Raw genomic sequence first — 18,505 nt, 5'->3', positions numbered from 1 at the left:
TCCTGCTGTAGAGAAAGATTAATAGGTCTGGAGAGCAAGCCTCAGACCCAGCCTTGTCTTTGAAAACAAACAGCGGGTAGCAATTTGTTCCAAGCACAATATCAGTGCTCTGGATGCAAAGAGAAATCTCCAAGAAGGAATTCAAAACTCCAAAACTGAGGAGCGGCAAGCCAAGCCAAAGCTGCTGGAATCATTTTCCCAAACTTGGGAGTTAGAAATGACAGACCAGACCGGATGGATGGATGGACGGACGGACGGACAGACAGACAGATCTATAGTGATCAAATGGCTGATGTGATATCTACATAATATATGCAATACTAATTAACAATAGCAAATCATTATCATGATGGAAACAACTAAAATATTTGCTCAACTGGCCTAAAAGCTTGTAATTATTCTAGTAAAATAGGTAATAAGAATAAGAATATAATTAAAATCATAACATACATCATCTTGATTAGATAGATGATTACTTCTCTTTTGTTTTGTGACAACATAAAAGCATTGTTGTTTAACTTTAAGCTTGTACACCGGTTTAAAAAATTTAATTTTGCATCGAGAAGCCAATTACAATCTCAAATGAAAAAGAAAATTGGACCAGGACAAACAATTATTTCTTAATTAGCTGGACCATACAGCGTATTAAGACTCAATATTGAAAACAAAATGGATGGCAAAATGAAATGCAGACAAAAAATTCCCAAATGAATTAAGATGAAGGAACAACTTATTGTTGACATTGAACCACTTCCTGACTACATACAATTACTGTCTATCCTATTCATTAGTAAACAACTTTAAAAGAACAAAATAAGTGATTTTCGCTGTTTCGCCACCTCAACATTGCTGATCACTGAATGCAAGAGCACAGCAGACTGTCAATATTCAATTACTATTATTAGGATTCATTACTTCCATATTTGCTGCAGGCATCCGAAGACAGTGAACACCCAGGAACTCCTCCTCCCATCCACCGGAGTTTGTTATCTCCTCTGGTCAGTCTCCCTCCATTAGAATAACAGATGAGTGATTGCATTTCAGACCACTCTCCACTACAAAAATTAAACCCCACACTCAAAAAAAAACAAACAAAAAAAACACATTTTTTACATTCATTTCAATTTGTTTTATGTGCTTGCAAAACTATTACAACCAAAATTAAAAACTTGCCAACCTTCAGCAGCTTAACCACTGGCCTTGATTTCAAGGTAATTACGAGTTACTTAAATGGAACCACTGAAAAGGATAAAGTTCAGGGGGGAAAAACAACACACACAACTGCATTCACTGATTTCACATGTAGAATGAAGAATAATGACACCAAACTGAATGTGCTGTAGAATTCATCTAACATGAGTGATTTTATAACTAAGTTAACTCATGGTGCATCTCGACAGTTGTGGTCATTTATACCAGCGCCAGATCCAAGGCTTACCTAAAGCCTTGCCAATGGATATTACACATTTTATATTTGAATGAAATCTGTGAATTCTGTGTAAAGTAAGTGTTTTATTTAAGAAACTGACCTTGTGTTTTAAATACGGTACCCAAAATTGGCCATTAAGATGATATTTCTTTAAAAACCGGTGCACTTATACAGAACATTTGCTTCTGAATTATACTGCATTCTCAAGGAATTCATGAAGTTCACTGCAGTATTTTATATGAAAGCTCGTGACTATTTATTAAGTATCATTACCATTCATGTGGATATGAAAATCATCTTGAAGAACTTTGAGAGTGATAAAAGAGCTGCAAGGCATTTTGAATTTTTTGCTTTTCAAAACAACAACACTAGAGATATTGAGTTATTCAAAAAAAAAAGAAAGGGATATGCAAATGCAAGCATACATTGTTTTTCTTGTAAAATGAGTTCTTAATTACTCCAAACATAAAAGTAAAAAATATTAACGTCGTGATTCATAAAAAGTTTGGCCCTTTAGTTAACCGATATATAAAATTAGCATATGACCTTAAAACAGAAAGAATACAAATCAGAACACAGTCCAAAACATCCAGGCACTGTGTAATGACAAATTTTGGGTACGCATTATGTGTGCTTGTAAATGCAAATTCTTGTTAATTGAGTTCGTTCCGCAGAGGTCACCTGTTCTTCTGGGACCTCTCTTCAAAAACAATCTCATACAAACAGGTCTTTAAGCAATGCCCAATGTCAGTGGGCTAATTTGCAATGCAAATGCGCATTTGCTGTAATATTACACAAACCAAAACTGCAGTTCCGAAACCAAGCAGGATCGATTTATCATATGAGAACATAAAAATTTGAGTGTAGCACTTTGCTTCAAATTAAATGTTATGGCATTAGCCTGGTAAGGTTTAAGGGGAGTAACTTGAGAAACAGACCATGCACAAACACTTTTGCATGCTTCAAATCACGTAAGCTTCAATTAAAATATTATGACATCCAATCTCCTTATAAATGCAGACCATCTCACATTCCACTGGATATTCTCCCAGTTTGATTACAAGCTAGATGGCCCTCAGCAACACCAAATTGCTTTTATTGCAAGAGACTTACTTACGAAATCATAACCCCTTAAAAGCCACAAAAGTACACAAACAAAGACCTGGGCTTGCAGATGCTTGCACCTGAATGTCTTTAGAGAGGAAATAACGGCAAATGTTAGGAAATACTGCAATGTACCAAACCCTAGTTCCTTGCCGTCCACTGCTTACACATGCAACTGCCTTCTAAGACAGCATCCTAGCTGAAACACATCCTCACAAGTGAACCTGAACACACTGCATTCTGCTAAGCTAAAATTGTGATATTCTAATAAGCATAAAAATTAAGGATGGGAGAAAATGTAACAATTCTAAACTCATTCTGAGCTTAGTTTTTTTGGTGCACTAGACACCGCTGTATTCACAGCAGTATATACACACACACACACACACAAACACACATACAAAACCATCAACCAAGTATACAAGCTTGCATAAGGTTTCATGGTTGAAGCAAAACACAAGGGCAAATCACCTTCCTTGACAAATTGCTTTTGTTCCTCTTTTGTAAGTTGCTTTGGATGAAGGCATCTGCTAAATGTATAAATATGAATGAAAATCAAAGGCTTCATTGTGCAGGATATGCGCTGTGAGAAATGTGCACTTTACTTGACAATGTGCAGTTTCACCCGCTAGTATTTCAGTGCTTTCCCTTCCAAATGCTCTACAAATGAATCATTAATGCTGTTTGGAATGCAGTATAAATAAACAACTTGCTTTGATTTATAATTACTTTGTAATTATTTTTAGAAAGTACTACAAGTAATTTAATGAAATGCACAAATAAATAATAACAAATAATAAAAAAATTTAAAAAAAATGTAGATCAATAATGGTTTCAGAATCAGAATGTGCAAATTTCAGAATCAGATTGTGAGGTGCCTAAATATTCCCACCTTTCTTCAGCGTGCAGCGCCAGCATAAACAAGTTTAGTTGCCATGTTTCTGCACATTGTTACGTGAAGAACGCGTCCACAACAGGAGTTACACATTCAGAGCAGCACAGAGACGTTCACTTGTGCATTCAGGTCCTATTTTGCAGATATAAGTCGCAATATTAAGGTTAAGTAGTATGAATAACAAAGTGTATCCTATATGAGATAAATCTGATGAGTTTAATCCTGTTTCATGCATTCTGATTTATTTACACTGTTAAAGAGTTGGATTCTCATGCTAAACATGGTCAAAGTTTCAAAAACCTAGTTGGATGTATGACGGAGTATTTCTGGCCCAAACACATCATTTGCCGAAATGCCATCATTTTTTCAGAGTATGGCCCTGTATGACGTCATAAAGGGCGGAATTCCTTGTATGGGCACTTGTATGGGAAGAGCGCGCTCACACATCAACCAGAGCGAGAGCAAGAGCACACCCATCAATGTGCTTCATTCGTTAATTTGTTAGCCATAGTTAATTTAAGTCAATAAAGTTTTTGTTCCCGTTTTATTTATGTCTTTGTCACAGCTGTCAGGCGATCGCTATGCAAAAGCTGCAAGTGCTCGTAACTCTTCCAGGCACGCCTCCAGGAGCTTGACTGTTTTCAGAGAGAAGCAGTACAGCTGTATCTGTCTTTTATAAATCTGATAAAACTAAAGACTCTTTGGAGATACGAAGGATGTAATACTACTCTATAACTACTCTAGATTAACATGAGATGGCAGAAACTGTGTGTGTTATGTCCTCTTTAAAAACCCGCCATCAAAGTGCTTCATTGTACTGGTGATCTTCAGCTCAATACTGAAATGCAGAACATTAATAACTATGACTATGACTGTCATAGACATAACGTTATAATGAGAGCACTATTGTAAAAAATGTTGTGAATTCTTAAGAGTTTAGCTGATGTTTGCAGCGTGTTGTTACAAAAAGCACGTCCACAGAAGGAGTTACACATTCTGACTACGTAACTTAGTTCAAGTTCACTTGTGCTTGATTTTGTGCAGTATAATCAGGGCCCGAATTTCGCTGTGGGATTCCAGGAATTGTGCGTAATTCTACACATTCCTGCAGGTTTCTCGATTATAAAGCGGGAAATTCCAGCAAACATTCATGCACTATAGCACGTATGTTGAATCCAAACAGATTATCAGAGCAGATCAGTCATTTTAAAACTTGAGTGGTACCACGTCTTCCCACTCTCTCAAAATGAACAAATGGCCTCGGACTATAGCGCGCGCTTCGGGCAGTTTACGGAATTGTCACTAGCACGTCATTTTAAGTCATTCCAATTTAAACATTCAAGCTATTTTAACCCATAAAGTACTTGCATACTCTCTGAGAGACTGTCTTCAATGCATTCTCAGCCAAAGCGCGCACAGCCGCCTCTCAAACAGCTCGCAAATCGAGTGTCAGATTGAGTTATTACATATTTGATTAAAATCATTTCCTTATTGTGTGGCTATTCTGTTTTATTTTATTTTTCATTTCTTCTAGATAAACAATTATACCCCAAACACTACTATATCCTCCAAGCTATTGCTGAAGTCTATAGACAATAATTGATCATTAAAAATTAATCATTCTCCTTACATTGACGAAGCTCTTTACTAGTGGACTTGCTCAGCACAATGTCAAGACGTTGTTTTTTTTGAGTCTCGCCCAAGGACTTGTTCGTTTTAAGCAATTCCTTTCCGTTCGCAGACGATTTATCTCAGTGACAGGCCAAGGGGCATGGCGTGCACACAAGCTTGGCCTTGACAAATTGAGCCAAGGCCTTGGTGAAAAAAGGGATGCAGACAATGTAATGAAATCTCACTCCATCCAACCATGTCAAACTATGCCACGGCTTAATTAAATGGTTTGTGGAGAAACAGAGCCGGAGTGGGCGGCAGGGTGATGGTGCTTGACGGAAAGGACATTAAGCGCACACCTTAAACACATCTGGCTTTGGTTACGGGCCCTGCTTCAGGTTCAGACTCCATTTCACGAGTCCGTATCTTTCACTCTGCTCAACTTGGGTTTTTCTGGGAAATCCGGACAGCTGCTGAAGATGCAACACAGCAAAAGGACAATGAAATTCTGCTAGCGTCACTGTCATGATGAGGGTGTCTGCACTGGTTGCAGGCTTGCAACAAAGGTTTATTATAACAGGGCTGTAATTTCTCTGAAACTGAAGGAGATGTTTTGTGTGGAGGTGTCGAGGTGTGGTTGAAGACCAGACCAAACCCCAGACAGTTGTATCACCCTGCTGTCATCTGCAACCTCAAGTTAGAGCTTGTTTTGCAAGTTTGAGGCGTATCCAAGATTCTCAGGGCTATCACTGTTCAGTATTGACATACTGGACAAATCTGAACATTATTTCCCACTTAACCACGAAATCTGATCCTTTTTTCTTTGGTTTCCGACTGGGTGAGAACAACTTGATACCCGGTTTCAAAACAATGGCTTAGGTTTCAACTAATGTGCTCATTAAATTTGAAAGTCTTGCATTTACATAAATAAACTTTGTAATGTTTGACAAGTTTAATAGCATAAATCTGATGTGTTGAAACATATACATGAATCCAATCATCTGTTAAATACTGAAATCAGAAAAAGGGGTAAAAGTAAAAATAAATAAATACAAATTAAAAAAAATTATAATAACCAAACCCTCCAGAAATTATATTTAAACAACTTAAATGATATGAGTGAAGTGACATGTGGCCAAGTATGGTGACCCATACTAGGAATTAGTGCTCTGCATTTAACCCATCCTTAGTGCACACACACAGCAATGAACACACACACACCGTGAACACACACCCGGAGCAGTGGGCAGCCATTTATGCTGCGGCGCCCGGGGAGCAGTTGAGGGTTCAGTGCCTTGCTCAAGGGCACCTCAGTCTTGGTATTGAAGGTGGGAGAGAGCGCTATACATTCACTCCCCCCACCTACAATCCCTGCCGGTACGAGACTCGAACCCGCAACCTTTGGGTTACGAGTCCGACTCTCTAACCATTAGGCCACAACTTCCCTTAAAGTGCACACTTGCTATCATATAGGTTACATATTAAATGTTTCATCAAAATTTATTTTACATGTTTTAATTGTAGGCTTCCCATGTCTAAAGTAAACCCTAAATGGCAACACATGGAGTAAAAAATTGTTTACTCAAGAATCGTTTTGGAAAACCCAGGGCAATGTTAAATGATTTCTCTCACAGACAGCACTGATCAAAAACATTTAACCTATATGCAAAAAAAGATCAAATATTATGCAAATAATAGTACTTTTTTATAAAAATAAAGAAATATATACTAATGTTCAAAAGCTTGACTGGTGTAAAAGCATCATTACTCCAGACTCCAGTGTCAGATGATCCTTCAGAAATCATAATATTCTGATTTGCTGCACAAGAAATATTTTATTATATGTGTTGAAAACAGTTGTGCTGTTTAATGTTTTTGTGGAAATCATAATACTATATTTGGAGGATTCTGGATAGATGGATAGAAAGTAAAAAAGTAAATATGCATGTGTTCTTTAATAAAAAAATATACTAACATAAAAAACTACTAAAATGCCCTTCTAGTCCTTCGTTAGCTCAGGGGAACTGTATTAATTACAGTTGCAGGAGACACATGGCAGATGACTTGTTGTGGGTCTTTAACAGTCTGGCAGGAGGCTTGGGCTTACATGTGTGAAAAGATGTCAACAGATGTAAGAAAGCCTTCCACACAGAAAAACACCACCCGAGGCTGCTCAAGAACATAAATTCAACAACTTTTTGAATTACGTCATTACATTATGAAACAAACTGGCTTTTTAGACAGCCTGGAAATGTAACTGGCTTTCAAACAAACACCAACTCCAAACTTTAAGAGGTGGGATCTTTATTACAAAGAGCATTCCGGCTTTATGGCTGCTTCAGGTAGCGCTAGAAGCACTTCAAAGCAGACTGTTTTCCACATTGCTGTATGATTCAAGCAGCTGATGTCAGGACGTATGGCATACGATTGCTTGCTTAGAATGATAGTACAAGATCAAAGTCAGGACACTTGCCAGAAACAGCTACATTTCAATGGCCGAGAAGTGTTTGGGTTGGCACACCTGACAACTTTCTCAGTATTTGCTAAGGTGTTTTAAGTAGTTTCTAGGGTGTTCTGAATGGTGGCTACAGCACTCCTAGGTACTTGCTAACTAGTCAGAAAAGCCGACCCCCAAATCTATATGACGTTCTGGTCAATCTTTCATTGTTTTTTTGTGTCTTTTATACCACCCATCAGGCAAAACTCTTAATTTAAATTAATTGTAAGCTTTCATTTAAATGCAAGCTATTTAATTAAGCAATTAAATAAGATGAAGTCTAAACACATCAGCAATGGGTAGTCATTCAAAAACATATAACATTTTCAGTTTTCAAAACAAACCAAACCACTCGTTCTTAATTCTAATTCTAAATAAGGAGTAAAACAGCAGAGTAAGAGAAAATTGGTTGTGGTCTACAAGCACAGCAAATTAATACAACTAGTCACATGCATGTAGATCTCCTCACTCTCAAATCTCACTCTCGCTATAGGGCTGCACGATTAATCGAATGCGATTGTCATGCGCATTTTGTTAGTAATGCCGGTTCTGTAATCAGCAGTAAATCATCATCACATGCTTTCAGATGGAGCAGCATTTACTACACAGAGCCGTAGTTCACTGACAAGTTACGCAAAAAAATCACGATAATAATAACTCTGATAAACCATATATTGTCATAATCATGTGTTTATTAGTCACGTTGAATCAATAAAAGCAGTTGAATCTTCTGTTCATTCAGCAGCAGCTATAGGCATTTCTTGGGTTTCTTCTGCGAGGCGTATTTGGAGTTTCAGCGCGTGAGCGCCCTCTGGCCTTTGGATGGAGGTTTACTGCTGATCACAGAACCGTGCTTCACCGAAAGACACGCATGACAATCGCAGCTTCTGTCGAATCGCGATTTCGATTCCATTTCGATTTATCGTGCAGCCCTATCTCGCTATATCACAAAAGACAAGTCCAGCTTCATAGCTCATTAGCTTTCACTAGAAATATCCAACTGCGCTGTCATTGTCTACAAGGAGCAGTGGGGAACCATAGGGCAAGCACTGGAATAAAGACAATGGAGCTGATTAAGTCTCCTGAATCAATGGAACGGTACAGTACACTGCACTAAATCTGAAAAGCAAAGATTAAAATCAAAGCAATGAACACCCTGGTTGTAAGGGTTCATTCTTTGTGCTGCGCTTTGTGGAGAAGGCAAGTTGACCGTTAAAAACTGATCAACAACACGCTTGCAGCCTTGCACCAACACGCTGAGTTGCAAAATGGTGAACTGTGATGCAATATTTATCTTGTAAGAACAACTCTTTGAACCATTGTGTTGAAAAAGATAATGGATTTTCTGAGAAAATGCTAATAATTTTTTTTTTTTTTTAAACAAAAAGTCTAGTTTCTATAAATAAAAATTTTAGCTAAATAAATGGTTTCGATAAAATGGAGAATGGGAAAGGAAGTACCTGGGCTCAATGAAGAGGGTCAGTCAGGACTATCATGGACTACGACGAGCCATTTCCTCTCAACAGCTGAAACTCTCCTTGGGCAAATTACATGCTTTTTCTTCCTCTTTCCTTCTGAGTCATTTTTAGCCTTAAGCTTTCATATTATATTTCACTGCAAACATTTTGAAGGAGCGAAAGGAATTCAAGCAAGCTAAAAAGGGTTAAATAAGACACATGAACCACAGGCACACACCGCGACAGCTACTGAGAAAAAAAAATGGCAAGCTTGATACATGTTTGTGGTTCCCATGAATGTGGTACTGTTTTCTGACTCACAGTCCCCACAGTTTCAGAGCGAGGCATGGGAACCCATCAAAAGCCATAATTCATTGAGCAGGCAAGTAAACATTCTTTTGCAAAATAGTATTATGGTTGTTTGAGGACACAAGACAAGCTTTGTTTTTGATGTTCCGCAATCCTTTCCTCATAAAGCAGATATTGCTTCTAGGAAGGTAAACAAGGTAATGGGGTAAAATAACCTTTGCATCCAATATAACCTGCATCCTGTGTTGTAGGTACAGAAATAAGTTTAAAGCAAACAGTAAGATATTACAAAGACAAAATCACCTTTATATGAAAGCCGTCAAGTGACAGGGAATAACAACAGACTGGAGTTTAAACATCTAGCCAAACATCACAATTTGCTGACAACTAATTTTCCCAACTGAAAGTGAAAACACTGCGTTACTTAATACAACTGCAGCCAAGATGAACATATTTGATGTTTAATATAGAGCTGATTGAGTGTGCTTTTGAAGCAATGAGTCCTATTGCTTGTTACTTAACCAAAAGATGTGGCTGGTTAGTACAAACATCATCACTTGTATAGCTTTATCTCGTCATGCCTGAAAAGGTCATAGAGTGTATAGGGAACCAATGTACAGAAATAACTTTATGCAAAGTTTAACCTTATGCAAATGAGCAGTGAGTCTACCAACTGGAGCCACTAAAGAAGAACCATCTCCTCTCTAGGGGTGTGCGATATGTATTGTCTAGGATAATATCAGAATTGTTGTTTAAACGATATGCGATATGACATTATCGAATACATTGCAAAAACCAAACAACAACACACCCAGAGAGCGCACACATACACTGAGATGTAGGTTACATTACTGCGCATGCGCATCTAGAGTTCACGCTTTCACTGCGTTACTTAGTCTATTAAAATACATTTAGAATTCCCTTCAAATTCGAGATAAGGGGGCAAAAAATGCCCCCGTATGACTTTTATATTAATATCATCTGGTATAGTTAATATCACACGAAGAGTGACGTTTTTCTCCAAATATCAGCACAATTGCAAATGTGATATTTTTTGATGAACAGCTCAATAAACCAGAAGTTAATATTAAGTGACTAACATTTTAGACACAAAAGTTCTTGTTTTTGCTATATTTCGACAACAAAAATAGTTCCAAACAAAGCCACAGCAGAACTATTTTGCTGCCACCTACTGGTGATTTTAGGTATATAAAGTATATTTTCCCCTTTCCCCAAATCATTTCAAATATCAGTGTTGATAGTGATTTGATTGGTAACAGCGCTATAGTGTCTTACTATTAGAGATCGACCAATATACCGATATTGTTCCCGATATTTAAGCATTTTACCATAATTGGATATCGGTTTTGTAATATCGGATTGATCTTGTGAGCGTTTTGAGAATTGCGCGCAGGATCGCCATTGCAGCGCGTCTGAGGGGAGACGAGACAACAAAAACGGCATGGTGCAGGTACTTGATTTGCTGTAGTTAGTAAACTTTATTTAACATAACAGCCATTTATGCACAAATTAGATGCATTACATAAATGCCTGATATGTAGTTTATGCAGCTTGGCTCTAAGAAATAGATAAAATACGATGTTTTGTTTGTTATATTCCAATATTCCAGAGAATATTATTCAGTGAATTAACATTATCCAGTGAATTATTCTTGACTCTGTAGCTATTAAACAGCTTATAAGCCTACGAAAACTGTAGTTTAAATGTTGATATGAATCCTGTAGAGATGCACCGATTGCAATTTTCTTGGCCGATTCCAATTGTTTATTAGTGATCTGCCGTTACCGATTTTTGCCGATTCCGATTTTCTTTCTAAGAACTATAATTGCAGGTAAGAAATACTACAGAAATTAAAGTAATCAAATGTAAAATAACACATTCAGTGTTATTTTACATTTGATTAGTTTAATTTCTGTAGTCTTCATTGTAAAAATTAAATACAGATTAATGCTTACCATTAAAGTTACAAAAAACGTATGGAGTCAAGAGCAGAGAGTGATTTTCTTTGTCTTGTTCTTTGATTAACATGACCGACAGCAGCAGGAGTTTAACTGGACACTCGCCAAGACGGGCATTTTGACATAATTGTGTATGTATTTGAACGTTTAAGCGCAGTTAGCCACTCATTTTGGTATTTGTGGCTCACAAGCTGTTTGAGACGGAGCGCGGATTGTGCACTCCACTAATACGACTGATCGGCCGGTCACTGATCCGGGCCGATCATGAGGAAAATCGGCCAATTCCGATCCCTGGCCGATCGATCGGTGCATCTCTAGAATCCTGTCCTTTATTTATTTTCTCCATTTGAAAACATTAGACATTCTACATTTATTTCGTTTGGTATTATTGTTAATATTAGTGTTGTTGCTGTTAATGCTTTTTATAAATAAAATGTTTTTTATTGTTGTAATATGAAGATTAAATTTAACATGAAAGACTGCTAATTTTCAACACTTAAAAAAAAAAAAAAGATGACTGAAAAGAGGAAAAACCAAAGTGAAGTATGTTCTTACTTCACTCAGTCATTTATTTACTTTATAACAGTAAATAAATACCAGTTCTTCATATCGGTTATCGGGCACATAAACATGCAAATAATTGGCATCGGTTATGAAAAATCAATATCGGTCGATCACTACTTACTATTTGAATTTATTGATTAAATTTTAAAATTTGACACAAAAGATGATGCAATGCATTTAATTAGGTTTAAAAAAATGCCCATAAAAGGTAAAAAAACAAAACAAAAATTTTTAAAAGCTAAGACCACTAAAGCCCACTAATAACGTTTGGGCATTCAGCAACAGTAGCGACCACCACGACCCACCTTCAGTGATAAATTCATGTGTGAATGAGGCATAAGTTGAGATGCTGATGTAAGAATGATAATATGCTGAACCAATATTAAAACCACAAAACTCCTACACACAGTAATTCTCATTGCAAATCCTACTTGTAAATTAAAGCTTTGATTATTAATTCCAACTGAACGGAGTTCAACTCATCAAAAGTTAAAATCTACAAAGCTACAATGCTTGTAGCCATGATGGTTGCTCCTGAGGAAACGAATGATGGAACGCAAAAGTTCTCTCATGTTTGCCCATGTGCCTGACTAAAAAGCAGGAAGCTCTTGTGTGAATAAAACATTAGAAATATCAACTGTCCTCTTCTAGAAAAGCAACACGGCCTATGTAACAGGAACTGCTAAACGAGTCTCTTAGTCATGGAAAAAAAAAACCAGAGAAAAAAAACAAACAGCAGGACCACATGAATTAGTGAATGTGGCTCTGAACTTTAATTTATAAGCTTAGCAGGATTGTAGGTTAGTAGGCAAGGCACTAAATGCAACTGCAAGACTCTCAAAGTCACAAGCGAGAACATTTCTGACTTGGCATTTCATTCCATACATGTTTTCTTTAATCAGATATCTTAAACTATTACTTATATTTTTAAACTGCATTTCTAAACTTTTAAACAAAGTAACTCCTTTACACTTTGCGTCAGTCAACTACGGTGGCTCATTATCGTGATATCGTGCAAGCCCCTATAATTCAACTCGTGCCTCGGAGCGAATATACTGCTGTGTAGTCCTGGCACAATTGCATGCCATAAAATGTCAGCTGCAGCCCAGTATCTTGCTTTCCCTCGACTTCAGCGCAAACACCTGCAAGTAACCGTCTGGTTTCACAGCTGTGAAATGCTTCAAAAGGATTCATTTCTGGTAATCCAAGTTCTTGTTTTCCATCAAAATAATAATCAAATAAATGGAACAAGGACTTTCTCACAGACAATTCAAAGTGATTTTGGGTGGGATTCATAATTGGTCTGTGTGGGACAGTTGCCATGTACAATATATTGCATTAAATGTAAAAACAACAAACAACCATTTCTTGGCCCTGGAGCGTCTGTGAATTATGATCATAAGGGAATGAAAGCAAAGATAAGTACAATGAAACAGATGGATCCGTCTCATACCGTCTCATGCAATCCTAAAGACTTCGCTGTGAAGCCATCGAGTCTCAACAGCTGCCTAAACTCCAAACCCAGAGGGTGGTAACAAACTGAATCCTGACCAAGCAAGCAGGAAAAGAATGAGATGAGGTATCTGGATGGTGTCCAGGACTTCAAGGCATCCACCTCTAACCCATATTTTTGCAGACTTCGGCGTACTCGCAGCCTCTCTTCATTAATCTAATAATGGCACACCTCAATAACATAACCAAGTCACCAAATTTATTAATTCACTCCATTCCCTCAGACGTAACAGAATAACATTACATTTTTTTTAATAAGATTAATTAATTAACAGCTGTGAAGCTTATGTGTTCAGTTTTACATGCACATCAAGTCATTAATGTATAGTCTAATGAAATTGGAGGGTATTTTTATTCAAATCTATTAACTTTTAAAATAATTCTGCCTATGACATTCTGGACTCTAGCTGGCTCAAACTTCCTTCAGTGCAAGTCTTTTGGATTCTCATTTCATCTTTCGCTTAGCCAAAACTGTAAGTCTAATCACTCATTCATGTGCGTAACAAACATTACATCCTAAAGTTTAATGCTTTCAAATAGAGGTTTGCCTTAGGAACCACTAAAAACAATAGCAATAACATTATGCTTCAAACTTAAAACCCAATGACAAGTAGGGTTGGGTATCGTTTGGGTTTTTTTCAATACCGGTGCCAAATCGATACTTTTAAAATGGTTCCGGTGCCTAAACCGATACTTATTAAAAAATATATAAATAAAAATTCCCCAAAAAATTATGGATTGGCCATTAGCACTATAAACACATGATGTCTGTTTCATTCATACTGGACACCAGAAGGCGCCCTCGCAAAGAAAATCCACATATCCAGTCACAGAAGTAGTGGAACTCATGACCCTCCAGGAAATCCCTTATATGGACAAAGGCATCGCTATTATAGCTGTAACTGAGTAAACAGAACATATAAACGTTTTGAATGATAAAACAAAGACAATAAACACTCGACTGCGACAATATAGTTTATCTATGTTATTCAAGCCATCTCTGGTATTTTCATAATACTTAAGTATATTTATAATCCATTGCTAATCGATGTATTCTTTTTAAAGTAGCCTATGGAACATATTTTCTGCCTCATTCTGTGACAAGAAGCCTCATCAGATCACAAAAGGAAGCATTTGACTGGTGTTGTGGAGTAAGAAGGTTATAATGTTCTCTTTTGTTGGACAACAAGTTTAGAAATGTGAATACAGGGGAAGTTTAGCTTTAGGCATTTTAATTTAAGCATGTTAACGCTTAGTTAACATGCTTAAAGCTTAGATAATGGAAGGCTACCTGCTGCCATCAGAGCAAGTGTAATTACTGCATTCACGCGCTCCTCGGATGCTCTTATTTCCCCGACTTGTGCTTTTAAGTCAGAATGTGAAAACAACATGGATACTCGCGATTTGGATTTGTATTATTACAGATTTGCGACTTGAGTTCACGTGCATTTTCTCGGTCGGGAAATTATTTTTCACATGCGGTGCCGGTGAGGATGCTTCTTACGTCCGTTTCGGAGAACCAGAGGACAAATATTTCAATCGATCGCTCAGGCATGGCACCGAAATGAGGCACCGAAATCTGCGTTCTGATTCTGTTCTAGTACATACCGGTTACATAGGTACCGGTGCCATATTGGTACTGGGTTTCGGTACGCAAACTTAATGACAAGCTGCTAAGAAGGTTAAATAATTAAACAAGAAGAAAGTGTAAAGAATTTGAAATTATTTTGACAACTTTTGAACTTGCTTTCAAAGTTCACCTATGACTTAAAGGGGTCATATGATGTGATTTCAAGTTTTCCTTTCTCTTTGGAGTGTTACAAGCTGATTGTGCATAGGAGAGAGAGAGAGAGAGATCACAGTGGAGTCAGCTGTCTTAACTGTGGCTTGTGTACTGCACACACATACCAGCTTCATCACTGTGTCTGTCACACGACTCTGTTCCCCTTTCCGGCTCTGTCTTTACATTTATTTTGAAAGATGAAGCTCGCGATTATGGTAAGGGGCGTTACATTTCCGACGAGTGCTTGCGGTGTTCGGCCAATCACAATGCACTGGGTCAGCTGGCCAATCAGAGCAGACTGCGCTTTTCGGAAGGAGGGACTTTGTAGAAAACGAAGTGTTTGAGAGAGGCGTGGCATAGAGGACCTACAATAATGTACAGTATTTGAAAAATAATGTGTTTTTTGAACATTAAAGCATGTCAACATATTCTGTTACAACAAAATACACAAAATAATGATCTTTAAAAAAGCATCGTATGACCCCTTTAAATTCTGCCAAGCTCGAGAACACATCAACGACTTATTCATGCCTTTCATTACATCACCTAAAAAAAACAGGCAAGTAAAGGAAAAACTACACAAAAGCATCTTCTACTACACAAGAAAAAGAGCAGGCGTGCACTGTTTGGATAAATCAGCTTTTCTCAGTCTGTAGAAGAAATCCTCCACTTGGAACACAAATGAGACATGTTAAAAGCATTAAGCCCCCGGCACTGGTGTAACCAAACGATACGCTTTTCAAACTCAGCCAACAGTGCTGTCAGCATGTCTCATCACACAATGTGGGTCTGGGGCTCAGCCAGGTGTGATTTTTGTACAGCAGAGCTGCAGTGAGAAAAACTATGCTTCAATCTTATTACGAAAGATCACAGGTGATTTACAGCGATCCATGGCAGCTCGACAGTCCAACAAAACATTCTCAGTTTCAAGCTCAAATGCATCTTGTGGCTTCAAGTTTCTTCCCCTACTTACAACCATGAGCAACAAAGACAGCTCACAGCATCAAACTACAAAATTGATTTATAATGCAAATCAAAATTAGATGTTTAGTTCTTTAACATGAATTAAAGGGTGCTGGTAAAATGCCAAGAATTTATGAAGACCATTAATAGTAATAATAATGCCATAATGCACCACTTGTCATTTGGCTGGTCCTACAACACCAATGCCAGTTTGGCCAATGCTAAAAGCAGAAACATGTCTGTCGTAATGAACTTTGGTCAGCTGTGAAACCATCAGTCAGTGACACAAATCGTCATGAAAAAGCCATGAACCTGAGCACAAAAGCTGCATTTTAAAAATCGTGCACACGCGCTGCCTCGCAACACCAAAAATGGCAGCATTATTAATTCATCTCTCAAGAGATATAGGACTGAATGCCAACGTAGACCCCGAGGCATTCATTTTCAGCAATTACTAAACGCAGCATATTCGGCGCTCCCTACAAAGCGTGCAGGGATCCATTCATCACCTGGCTTTACAGTACCATCTGGACACTGGGCTGTTTGTCTTTTAAAGTGATCCCATTACTGGAAGGATGGGCTGTAATATAGATCTAAATTAATCATCTAACATAATGAATTGGCTATCGACTTATATAATGTGCTTTCAATTACATATGGGGATTGAAAAATCTGATGATTGTTGTTCAAAAGGAAGTTGCAAAATGGTCTAATCGGCACAAAACCTACAGGCTTTGCATGTGTTAAAAAGCGTACATTGGTCAGGAAGTGAGGTTGTGGCTCATTCCGCTCAAGCTTACAGTTAAGGGCCTGTTACAAGCGGAAAATATCAAATGACAACCGGAGAAAGAGGAAGATGTTGTATACATTTCATCAGAGAGAGCCAGAGCATTCAGACGTAACATGCAGGAAATGTTCAAAATGCATGAATTTCCTTAGAATGGGGTAATGAGAGGAAGACAAGGACAAATGTGCATCTTTAATAATTAGAATCTCATTGTGCAGCGGCACATTTTGAGATCTTGCACTAGAGAAGGCAACGAGTGTTATCACTATGTTGGAGACACGCTAGCTTTCCCAAGGCTGACGAATTTAGAGTGGTTACAATCATCTGGGTTTAAATCAAGCTCAAACTGATTTGATTTTGATGCAATATTTACTCTGAAGCTCGCAGGCAGCTATGGTAAGGGGCGTGACATTTCCCGACCAGGCACCGAGTGCTGCCAATCACAACACACACTGACCCAGCTAACCAATCACAGTACATTTCTGTATTTCAGAAGGCGGGCCTTCAATTTGATACAGGAACTATTCAAGCCGTTCATGCCAGACTGGGGAGAGAGGTGTTGTAATAATGTAAAATATGTGAAAAATCATGTGTTTTTCGAACAACTTGGGCAAGACTTTGTAAAAGAGCATAATAGGACCCCTTTAAAAGTCACTTCAAAGTCACATGAACAGTCAGTGTTTGGGACTGACAACCATATTTACTTGTGATTTTGAGGTGAAACATGACCCAATATTCTTCCTAGAACTATTCTTCGCTGACAATAAGCAGCTCATTAAGCCAACAACTTTAATTTTAAAATGAAACAGGCAAGCATGCAAATGAAAGTGCAACTCAAGCAAGCTTTCCAAACATACAAGAATTACTTGTCTGAACAGAAAACTCACCTTCCCGTGGTTTACAAAGCCATGCTTTCTAGCGATCCGGTTAGCTTCCTGCTCTCCCCCTGTGATGTGGACGGCCCATGTGTTGGTGTAAACCTTCTGTCCAATGGATGGCCGTGGCCCAGAGGTCACGAGAATCAGCAGTGTCCCGAGTATCAATGAGGCAAGCCTGAGATCCATCAGACACAATGGAGGGAACCAAGGCAGGAGTTCCTGATGTCACCAAGTCCGTCAACACAGCGGCCCTCTGCTATATCCGTGCTGCCCTGGGCACATGTAGAGACGGAGCTGAGGAAGAGAGATGGACTTGGAACGTTCAGGAATCACCTGCGGAGGGAAGTAGATGGAGCATTGCAGAATGAGTCATCTGAGCAGCTGGTATAATTGAGGATATGAATCACAGATGAGCTTTAATACCATGGAATGGACTAACTGGTTAAAAATTAACAGCACACCCAAACAAACAAAGTTTCGTTTTGCTGGTGAGAGCTAAATGCAGGGATTCGATTCCAATCAGTTACAGGATCTTAGTCATATTTTATTTGATGCAAATGTAAAAGAGGCTGTGAGGTGGTGTAAATTGCATTCATCTACCTGGGATCATAGAAAAAAAATATCTAAAATATGTCTTGAAAAAACTTAAGACAACTACAAAAAAAAAAAATCCAGAATGCATGAGCTGTGAATAATAAAGGGCGTTCACCTTGACAAAGATTTGCAGGGATCACAAG

The 18,505-nt window shown here is 38.0% G+C and overlaps 1 protein-coding gene across 1 annotated transcript in view; it reads right to left on the bottom strand.

Moving 5' to 3' along the window:
* furina (furin (paired basic amino acid cleaving enzyme) a) overlaps positions 1-17,967 on the bottom strand; it is a 96,491-nt gene extending 78,524 nt beyond the window's left edge. Inside the window, exon 1 of the mRNA XM_016452244.1 lies at positions 17,778-17,967. Coding sequence (XP_016307730.1) covers positions 17,778-17,954 — 177 coding nt within the window. The 5' untranslated portion in view covers positions 17,955-17,967. The remainder of the gene's footprint in view (positions 1-17,777) is intronic.
* Positions 17,968-18,505: the final 538 nt, after the last annotated feature.

This window comes from Sinocyclocheilus anshuiensis, unplaced genomic scaffold (assembly GCF_001515605.1).
Source record: "Sinocyclocheilus anshuiensis isolate Anshui unplaced genomic scaffold, SAMN03320099.WGS_v1.1 scaffold579, whole genome shotgun sequence".
Classification (NCBI taxonomy): domain Eukaryota; kingdom Metazoa; phylum Chordata; class Actinopteri; order Cypriniformes; family Cyprinidae; genus Sinocyclocheilus; species Sinocyclocheilus anshuiensis.
This window is presented reverse-complemented; position numbering and strand designations above follow the sequence as displayed.